We start from the raw sequence: 10871 nt of genomic DNA, 5'->3' as shown, positions 1-10871 counted from the left end.
CTCTTATGATCAAAGCCGGGATAACGTGAGATCTGGGCTATGTGGAAAATCAAATTCCTAATGCAAGTGATCCAGTCCTGTGAGAGAAGTGTCCTGCCACATGTAACCAGCTTCACATGCAGGGACCATGTCAAACTATTGTTTTCAACACCAAGCTTCTCCTGAGTCCCTCCATCCATCTACTGAACTGTTCATCTAATTCATGGTCGTGGTGGGTGCCAGAGCCTATCCCAGCAAGCAACGGGGTGCAAGGCAGGATACACCCTGGACAGGACACACACTCACGCCAGGGCCAGTTTTCCCAGAAGACAATTAGATAGATAGATACTTTATTGATCCCGTGAGGGAAATTGCAGTGCAACAGCAGCTTAACACACACAACACAGCCACAGTGTAACGAATTATATAATAATAGTACAATACATACAATACAATACAAGAGTTACTCACAGTCCGGACACACAAGAACAAACTAGAACAGAACAGTACACAGAAAAATCGTATCACACATATGAATATAAATATAGATGAAAATATAGATATAAATATAAATGTATTGCACAGGTCCCTGGCATATATTGCACAAAAAAATGGTTGTAAACGGGAAAAAGAAAAAGAAAGAGAACAGATGTAGCAGTAGATGTGTAGATGCGTTTAGTCCAGAAACAGGTCACTGTCGAAATTAACCTACCAGCATGTCTCTGAACTGTGGGAGGAAACCCAAGTGAACTGGGGGGAATATACAAACCCCACATATATAGCACCGCAGAACTGAACCCAGGGCCCCAGCATTGTGAGGCAGTAATGGTAACCACTGTGCCACCATGCTGCCTTCCTTTCCTGAATACACTTCTGTATTCACTCCTGCAGGGAGAGCTTCCAGGGGGGTAATTTTAAGTGATTTGTTATTGATGGTCTATGTCACTGTTATGCTCCAGCAGCCACACATATAGAGCTGTTTGCTTCTCAAATCAAGTTAAATCTTTTTCCACTGAAGAGGCAACAAAAGCGTTACTATTGTGTGGAATCACTGGGTCTGCAGATGACAAACTGGAGCTCTGCAGATTTACAACTTGACAACAGTGCTTCTGTTTGCACAAGCCAGCATTGTTCATGTTGCCCTGCCCAGCAGAACTAGGCCCGGCTTTGGAGAAAGAGAAAGCAAAGTCCCAGCTTAGTGCCTTAAGAAAAAGATGAAAGCCTTTCTGGCTTCACGACATCAAAAAAAAAAACAACAACAACAAAAACAGGGATTTAGACATAGGTGAAGAGAAGAAAAGATTATTTTGATATCCAGGTGAACTTAAAAAAAAACATGCTTGTCAGCTCTTTCTCCCATGTTTCTCCCTGAGGTAGAAATCGTGTCTAAACAAAATCCAGCTGATAAAAGCAGTAATTTCAGTGAAAAGCGGTCCAAGTTATCCACAGTCCTCTCTCAGGAGTGTGCATTCTGCTGCTGATTCATATAAAATGTATTTTTCTCCACCAATAAAATAGATGGAGGTCAAACTAACCACGTGAGTCTTGTGTCTTTGTTTCAGTTTGTATCTACGTAAATATTACGGTGTAAAACCAGATGCTGGCATTGAATCGGAAATAACGTACAGCCCATGACTTCTGCCTGAAATTTACCCTTTCCTTGTTGATCGTGACAGAATCAATATTCAAAGTTTTTTAGCTTTTATATAAAAATGATTAATATATTTTTGTCACCCTTTTTAATTACTGCGAGATTCGAGAATACAATTTAATGTACTTAATTTATTTCATAATGTCATCTAACTTGTCTCGTTTATCCTGTTCCATTTTCATGCTTTGTGTCCAATTTCTAATCTATCACATAATGAGAAGAGAAATGCATTATTCATTCACATTGAATATTATTTCGCTGCGTTGTTCATCGGTACATTAGCTGAGTAACCCGCGTTTCTTTCCGGACGTTTTAGTGAGTGGGAGAATCTGGCTTTCCAGCGGGGAAGAATAAATGGTCAGGACAGGAAGTGTAGTCTTGGAGTCACATTGAAGAAGCGTATTTTTAAGGTAAGTGGGAGAAAATTAGACGTTTTCTATTAAATTAAATCTGGGTTAACATCTAATATATATTTATAAAATAGTTGTAGCTTGAACACTGTTCATGTTTGTGCATTGAAGTGTTATGTTCTCTAATTTGACCTCGGAAAGTAACTAGTGGGTATACGGTAACGTTGTTGCTTATGGATCATTTGTACCTTGTATAGTACTGTGATGTTTTGTACGTTTGCTTATGACTGAGCTTTAATGAGCTGTGACTTTTCCTCTTAATTAATATGTAATTCATGTATGTTGCCGGTACCATACGTCAACGGTTCGTGCTCAACAACAGGTAAAGGCTACCGTGAGTGTGTGGTTTCTAGTCGGTTTCAACGAAATGATGTTACGCAGACACGCGTCTAACTTGTCCCTCCTGCTTTGATAAAGTACTTACGTGTTTTATCTTTTGAACTAAAACTGCAAGAAATCAGGCTCCGATGGGGAACTTAAAAGTCTTTTGCGTAACACACAATAGCGCAAAGTACTACATTTATAACGGTGGATTGCATCAGCATTTGAATTGGAAAGTAATTTGTATAATCCCCAAATGATACTTAGGTATTTGTTTTATTCATCGTTAAAAACGTGACTATTTAGGATTCTGCGACGGTTTATTGCAACGGTGGCCGACGACAGCAACGTACACGAGGGTTAGTTAAGCCTTGTGCTCCGGGCTTCCGTTCCAGTTTAGTTTAACTGATTATTTTAGATACAAGTCCGGTTGTCTGGTTTAATTATTTAGCTGCTTATTACTGGTGTCTCTAAAACCACTGGAATACTGGAACTCCAAGACTGTGATTTATCACCTCCGCGCTATCGGATTTGTATGTACCAGTACTCGTAAATTAGACAACTCCAGCCCTGCCACAGTAACCGCAAAATAACCCAACTTGAGTCTTCTTCCCTCATCCGTACTTAAGACACCTGTTATCTGTACTCCGAGTAACTCAAATGAAATAAATGAGAACTCATTTGGAAAATTAAATCTTGTCCAAGTCAACTTGCTTAGTTCACTAGTACTTTCCAAGTACTGCTGATCTGTAGAAAGGGGTGATTTAGGGTGACCAATGAGATTTACTGGATTGAGGTTCACCAGAAACAGGGTTGGAGATCTCTGCTCTAAATGTTCAGATTTCTGAAACAACTGTCAATACTGAAAATTATATTGTGCAATGAAGCAAAAAGGCAGCATTACAGAATACAGAAAACTGATGACTGTGTATGCATTTTTAATACTATAAAAAAGTTTAATAAAAGGAGCATGACATTTCATTTACATGACGTAATTTTTGAACTGATCGATATGTCTGAATAGTGTAAATGTGTGTTTCAGGAGACAGTGGGATGAACTTGGGGGTTTTCATGACCTTGTAGGATTTCGAACAGGCAAGAAGATGTTTGTTTCCAGGTTGGCACTGCGTCTCAGAGCAAGCTGCACGGTGTCAGGTGAGCGCTGAGATACCGGAAAGCATTCTTGCTCATGTTCCACAGGTGGAGTTGCTTGCACTCACTGAATGATATCGTCATTTAATCACCGGGATGAGTTTATGTCTTTAGTGAATGGAATTCCAGTTATAAATAAAATGTGAAAAAAGTACAAAGTAATTAGCTGAATAAATCATTTTCAGGCAGTAACTTACAAGGTTTATAACCACAAATACTTATTTTTCAGTTTTTTCTCAATTGGTTTATTGTAGAATAAAGTAGTTCAAGTAGGCAGCTGCGTCAGCATGTGTAGGCTGCAAAGGAACAAGTAAAGGTTTATTCCATGCTGAAAAGAGAAGGAGAGAAGCACAACGTTTCGGCTGTGGAGCCTTCTTCGGGTGTCACAAGCCATGGAAGGCTCCACAGCTGAAACGTTGTGTTTCTTTCCTTCTCTTTTCAGCGTGGAATAAACCTTTACTTGTTCCTTATTGTAGAATATTTTTGCAATCCCAGAAGACCAGCAGTGCCTCAACAGTTTGATAAAGTTCTCTTTGCAGTCATTAAAGGGCAAATTGTATCAGAAACTCAATGAGGAAGTTAGCCAATCACTTTTTGTTTATCCACCCTCTGTGGAATCGCCCATTTTGTCTTTATGTCCTCTTTGGTTTTATGACTCATGGCAACTACCCTTGAACCCGCATGGGGAAGTTGGGGAAGTGCAGACACCTCTGTCCTGTCGCTCATCTTTTGCAGCTTATGTTCAGTAGCTTCAGCACCAGGTGGAAGAGAGGTGGATTTTTCACTGATCTCCCCACAGGCCTGTGGTTACATAGGTTAGGATAACACTGGGGAAAGCCCTTGCGGACTGTGATGGTGCTATATTAATTGTGCACAGAACCCCAAGGACTCCTGGTGACAGTCTGCTTGTGACAAAACCCCTGCTAAAACTAGCGATATCTGGAACGTAGAGCTCATCTCAAGCTCTGAGCGGGTGCTTTTGTTTTTGAGCCACTTGGGAGGCCTGCAGAAAAAAATACTGTAGTTTTAGTTTGGATATTGTGATTGCCAAATGTTGGACACACTGTGTGAAATTGTTCTCACTTATCACCCTTCCAGGTTGCTTACAAATCCCTGGAAGGTTTGGCGGCATAGAAGGAGTGAACCCTCGATGCCGCTTGCCCCCTTGTGGCCGGGCAAGGTACAGCAGTAAAGCTGCAGTAGATAGCGCTCACTCCCCACAGCGCTGGATAACCCTTTCCCCAGAACTAGAAGAGTTGCTTGTCCCTCGAAAGTTGGCAGTGTCCCCCCTGGAGAGCTGGCTGTCCTTGCGCTACTCCCTCCCATCACTAGGAGGCAGCACTGATCCCCAGCCCCTAGAGGAGGGAGTTGGTGAGTCTGAGCCAAAGGCACTGCCCCCCTCTGGAAACCCCACCCCAGGGGCAGATGAGGGCATAAGGCCATTGAGCTGCAAGAACGTCCTGGAGATCCGCCGCAGGAAGATGAACCGACACAAGTACAAGAAGCTGCTAAAACGCACCAAGTTCCTGCGGAGGAGGGTGATCGAGGGCCGGAGGAAGAGGAAACAGGTCAGAATCCGTGAACTGAGCGCTTGAGAGAACACGAGTGAATAGACGCGGTGGGAGGGAAAGAACTGGAAATCCAGAGAGGGGGAGATCCAAAGTGTGAGGCAACTCAGACATGGAGAGAGAAAGAGATGGTGAGAATCCACATAGAACCTAGAAGGATTACTGATTGAGACATGCAAACAATGTCGTTGGCACACTAGGTGAGCGCCTTCCCACTTCACTTTTTGATCCTGTCAGGGCTTAACACTTTTTTGATTATTGACTGCTTCACATGGTTTTTTACATTTAGTTTTTACATAGTTTACGATGATGATGATAATAATAATATTCTTATGGGAACTCTCCTACACCACAACCAGTGTGTAGCCCCACCTGGATGATAATAATAATAATAATAATGAATAATTGCTTACACTTACATAGCGCTTTTCTGGACACTCCACTCAAAGTGCTCTACAGTAATGGGGCCTCCCCTCCACCACCACCACCACCAGTGTGCAGCCCCACCTGGATGATGTGACAGCAGCCAGTGCGCCAGAACGCTCACCACACACCAGCTCTCAGTGGGGAGGAGAACAGAGTGATTAAGTCAGTTCAGAGGTGGGATTATTAGGAGGCCATGATTGATAAAGGCCAATGGGAAATCTGGCCAGGATGCCAGGGTTACACCTCTACTCTTTTCGAGAAACACCCTGGGATTTTTAATGACCACAGAAAGTCAGGACCTCAGTTTTACGTCTCATCTGAAGGATGGCGCCTTTCTACAGTATAGTGTCCCCGTCACTATACTGAGACATTAGGACCCCCTGCTGGCCGCACTAACACCTCTTCCAGCAGCAGCCTTAGTTTTACTAAGGCTAAGCAGGCTCACACCTGCTTAGCCTTCAGTGGGTTGCCAGATGTGAGTTGCTGGGTGACATGACTGCCGGCTGCTAGAAATACTCGCTGGAAAATCAAATAACTGGGTTCACTGAACCCCGTGTTGAGCGCTAGGACTAGAAATCACAGCTAACATAGACGAGTGATTTCTACTGGCTTTAATAGGCTGTACTGATTGCAGTCCTCTGTTGTGTTGTTTCCTTGCGAAGTGAGTGAGTCTGTCTGAGCGTGGTGAGTTTAGCTCTGATCGTAGTGTTGCGTCAGCCTCGTGGGACTGCGGTGGGGACTGCGCTTCTGCCTGGCTCAGTGTCTGTCTCGTTTTGCGCCAGGGGCGGTTCGAGAGGGATCTGAAGAGGATCTGGGTGCGTGCGGGGCTGAAGAAGGCGCCCGAGGGATGGACAACTCCGAAGATCTACATTAAGCAGTACCAGGGCAAGGGGGAGTGACTGCTGTGCCCCACAAACACAAGATCCACATAAGCCAGGCGAGGGGGCAACTGCTCAGAGTGCCAGAGCAACCAGACTGTCAGACTCTCAGCCTTACATGACCATCTTAGTAGAGATGTCAAACATGAACCTGCATCAGGAAGTACCAGGAAAAAGGAATGCAAACATGTTGGAAGGCGCTGATACAACCCTTGACCCAAAGCTGGCATCTTACTGATACGCTGTTGGTTTGCTGAATGTTGTATTTAATAAAAAGGGGTTCTGTTTCACTTGCAGAACTGTATTTAAGTTTCTCTCTTCTGTCAGACCTTGCTCGCAGGCTGTTCAGTATGCACAATCCTTCGCCAGACTGCGGCCTCACAATTTCCTGAATTCTTCTGGTTCTTCTCTGTCGTGACCTGTGGCCAGGATTAGCGGTCAGCATGCCAAAGTGGTGCTTTTACATATGGTGCAACGCTCGCATAGGCACACCAGGTGGCAGTAAGGTGCAGAGTTTCCTGAAGCTTGTGAATATAATTTGTCTTGTGAATAAACTTGGAGGGCTCATTTTTTCCATCGTTTCGCTTACCATATCGAAATACCAAAAGCACAATTTCGCCCCACAGTTCAAAGTCAGCAAGATGAGTGAATATCCCCTCCCTTTATGTGTCCAAGAGGATTGTTCCAGATGAGGGCTTTCACTGCCAAACCAAGGAGCCCAGAACAGCAGAGTCCAGCTTTGCGGTATCTGCCTAGACCAGCACAGTGCCTCTCCAGTTGCTGAAACACACTTAGCCCCTGGGCACTTGGGCAGGGATGCCACCTGTGTGAAGCACTAAACCTCATGAGTAATCATTGGCATGCTAGCTTAATAGTAAAAGCGGGTAAGGGATTAATTGCTCTTTGTATCCTTGAACCTAGAATGATAGGTGTGCATATCGCAACAAAATTTAGTGTTGCCAATTAACAGCAGAGTGATTTCAGTAAAGAAAATCCATACTACTTGCACAATTTTTGGTATAAGCTCTATAAGCTTACTTTGATATGCCAGCATAGATATATATATATACATTGTTAATTACACAACAGTGGAGCATTCTACAAAATAAAGCTTATGATGCTGTAACTTATTTTTACCCTTGGGGTGGATAGAATCATCCATTTTTCCATGAAGACATAGGCCTAAAACTGCAGACAATGGCCAGGTATACCCTGGACAGGACACCAGTCTATTGTAGGGCACATGCATACTTGCACTGGAAGGGGCGATTGTAGAGATGCCAGTTCATGAGGACAGCATGTGTTTGGACTGTGGGAGGAAGATAAAGAAGAGCCCAGGACCCCAGAGCTGTGAGGCAGCAGGTAATCACTTGCTAGAATCATAAAGGGAGACTGAAGTCAGGGACCGTAATTAAGACTGTCCTGCAAGGACGTCTGAAGTGGCACCAGGTCCAAGATACAAACTGCAGATACAAACTGTACGTCTTCCAGGACTCGCAATGTCAAAAAGAATAAGGAATACCAAGTCAATTAAAACACTTGATGCATTAGTTATATTTTTAATCTTTCTTGGAAAAGTAACTAACACTTTTAGTGTTACAAATTCTAAGGCCACATTGAAGTATCTGTGATTTAAAAGTATAGAGTATCTTACTGCTTCTGGAGAGGGGTTTGTTACAGATTTCTGCCTTTCACATAGTCTGGTGTTCTCTCAATGAAAATACCAAGCCTCTCACATTACAGTTCTAGCCTGTTAACATGGATTAATGGGACACTGTGTTCAGTTTAACGCAAGACTGTTCATTGACTTTCATTCCGGGAGGCTACTTTAATGATGTTTACTATAAAACTGCAGTGATTTATGATATTTCTTTGATATTTGTGTGACTATTACATTCTGAGTTGCCCATTTAAAATGGATTATCTTATCTTATTGTGCAATTAACCAAGAGATTTGAGATTAATGTTATCTCGTAGTCGGTGTCTGGGCTGCGAACTCCAGCACCACCTGTGACCCAAGCCCAAGGCAGCAGGAGGGATATGTTTTTAAACCACATCGCCGCCCAGCCCTTAAACACCAATATGGGTGCTGGCCGGGGGGCTGAGTGTTCCAATAGTGTCCTTATTGTTCTCCTAAGAGTTTTCTGGGAGCCGGTGCAAGCTGACTCGGCAGCCTGCACTGCGAGTGTCCTGCTGTGTCCTGGGCCTATAAATACACTAGCTTCAGTCTGGGATTGCTGTGGCTTGGCTGTTGCTCCTGGTGCAGTTACCAGATGTGGAAAGCTCAGAGCCTTACCACGGTATTTGGGTAAACTGCTGGTAGGAAGCTGAAACACCATCACAGCCCTCAGGGCAGGTTAGCCTGTGGTGATGGTACCCAGCCTCTGTCTGTCTCAGTTAACCAGTCCTTCCCCTTGTCTGTCTGCTTGTCACTGTGTGCCAGTCCTCCTCCTTTAGGCACTGTCTTTGTCTCCGTGTCTCCCAGGGGTGCTCCTTGCCAAAGCTCTGGACTCGGATGAGGGACACGCCTCGTCTTCCCTATCCCTCTCTTTTCCAGCACATCCTTCCCTCCCACGCTTTGTCTGTCCCCTCTCAGTCTTCCCAAAACACAAGCTGCTCCTTCCAGAACTTGTTTACATCGGAGCACGGCTATCTCTGCAGTCCTCCCTCACTCCTGACCCGCACTGCAATAGGAAACACATCAGGGACAGAAAATGCCGCTCTGTGCTGTGGCCGACCTCAGATGAGCAGATGTTCCAGAATGCAAGCAGACAGCTGTTGATTTCGGTGATGGTGTCAATAAGAACATAGAGTTCACAAGTGAGAGGAAGCTATTCGGCCCATCCAGCCAGTTTGCAAGTTAGTAGATAATTGATCCAAGGATCTCATCCTGCCATTTCTGGAACTAAACCAGGCAATCCATCTTTAACAAAATGGCTGGGTAGCTTGTTCCACGCTCCCACAACCCTTTGGGTAAAGCGGTGCCTTCTGTGCTCAGTTTCCAATGCACTTCCACACAGTTTCCACTTGTAACCCCCTGGTTCATGTTTCACGGTTCGTTCTGAAGAAATCCACTTGACTGTCAGAGCCTCTGAGGGTTTTGGATGCTTGTATCGGGTCCCCTCGTGGTCTTCTCAGTTCAAGGAAAATGGCCCAGTTCCTCCAGCCTGTCGGAGCATGACATTCCCTTCAGCCCTGGAACATATCTGCTTGCTCTTCTAGGGACTGATTGCATGACATTCCCTTCAGCCCTGGAACATATCTGCTTGCTCTTCTAGGGACTGATTTCAGAGCAGCAATATATCTTCTATAACGTAGTGACCAGAACTGTACACATCCATTGTATGTAAGATTCTGGAAATAATAACTGTAACTAAATTAGAACAAAATAATATTTTAAATGAAGCCTTACTGGTCTGTTATGCAATTTAATAACCCTTGATTTAATATCTACCTTTAATACCAAGCGGTGAAGTGCGTGTTGAGGAAGGTTTCAATAGAAGGTGTGGTGAGACGCGAGAGACGTGATAGGACGATCAGATTGTGCGCTGTCGTTTTTCGGGAATGGGATCGGGCTGGTGTCTGATTGACTGAGGTCGTGGGAGTGCGCCGGCGTTTGTCAGAATTAGGTGACTGATTACGTGAGAGCATGGCGCAACCTTTTAATATTAATTTGACTCTCGGTTTTATTGGTGTAATGTGTATTACATTTGTGCTATCATACAGTACCTTAGGTTTCTTAAAGTGCTCAGATTGTATTAGTAGTATTAGTCAATCATCCATCCATTTTCTAATTGCTACATCCAATTCAGATCAGAGTTGCTGGGGAGACAGGACCAATCCTAGCAAGCAATGGCCCTGGATGGGAATAATAATAATAATAATAATAATAATAATAATAATAATAATAATAATAATAATAATAAAGACGAAACTAAGAAGTAATAATAATTGCTTCACGTGTCAAGGCAATGAGTCAGTTGTGCAGCCTGTCTCCGAGCAGGACAGACTGCAGACAGCTGCACCCCTGCTGCTCTCTCGCTGGCCTCAAAACAGAAATCGTCTTGCAGAGTTACACATGGATCAGTGCGTCTCAGCCACTGGTCTCTTGATTTCTGCTCCCCTTGAAAAGAAGCTCGGTTGGTTCACAAGGCATATCACACCTTTCATTGAACTCTTTACTCAGTCATGCCTCTTTTAGATGAGTTTTCCAGTGGCAGCACAGGGTCCAGAATGAGTCTGAAGCTTGCGTCAGGTGCTGGGGTTTCAGATGTCCTCTTATTTAGCTTTAGTGGTTTGGCGTCCAAGACGTGTTTAACTGGTGCAATTGGGGAGTTTATCCAATGAGCCTGTGAAGCACCGAAGGTGCTTAAAATGGGAGTGCTTGACTTGACCTGACCAAGTGTCATTCCAGCCTGTGTTTGTACGTCAACCATCCATCGATTTTCTAACCACTTCATCCAATACAGTACTGCAGGGGGAGCCG

At 44.0% G+C, this 10871-nt stretch overlaps 1 protein-coding gene across 3 annotated transcripts; it reads left to right on the top strand.

The window, feature by feature from the left end:
- Positions 1–1946: 1946 nt before the first annotated feature.
- Positions 1947–6684, top strand: aurkaip1 (aurora kinase A interacting protein 1). 3 transcript variants are annotated; one of them, XM_088617281.1, is made up of 4 exons: positions 1947–2040; positions 3404–3516; positions 4612–5081; positions 6290–6684. In XM_088617281.1, exons 2-4 carry the CDS (start codon positions 3465–3467, stop codon positions 6404–6406), a joined length of 639 nt encoding a protein of 212 aa, XP_088473407.1. In that variant the 5' UTR covers positions 1947–2040; positions 3404–3464; the 3' UTR covers positions 6407–6684. The 3 variants fall into 3 exon arrangements, with proteins under 3 accessions (XP_088473407.1, XP_088473408.1, XP_088473405.1); XM_088617282.1 differs by having other exon boundaries at positions 1949–2040; positions 3386–3516; XM_088617279.1 differs by lacking the exon at positions 1947–2040 and adding an exon at positions 2070–2362.
- Positions 6685–10871: the final 4187 nt, after the last annotated feature.

The sequence above is a fragment of the Lepisosteus platostomus genome, chromosome 23 (genome assembly GCF_059453375.1).
Source record: "Lepisosteus platostomus isolate fLepPlt1 chromosome 23, fLepPlt1.hap1, whole genome shotgun sequence".
Taxonomy (NCBI): Eukaryota; Metazoa; Chordata; class Actinopteri; order Semionotiformes; family Lepisosteidae; genus Lepisosteus; species Lepisosteus platostomus.
The sequence above is the reverse complement of the archived record's forward strand: the minus strand, read 5'-3'. Positions and strand labels throughout refer to the sequence as shown.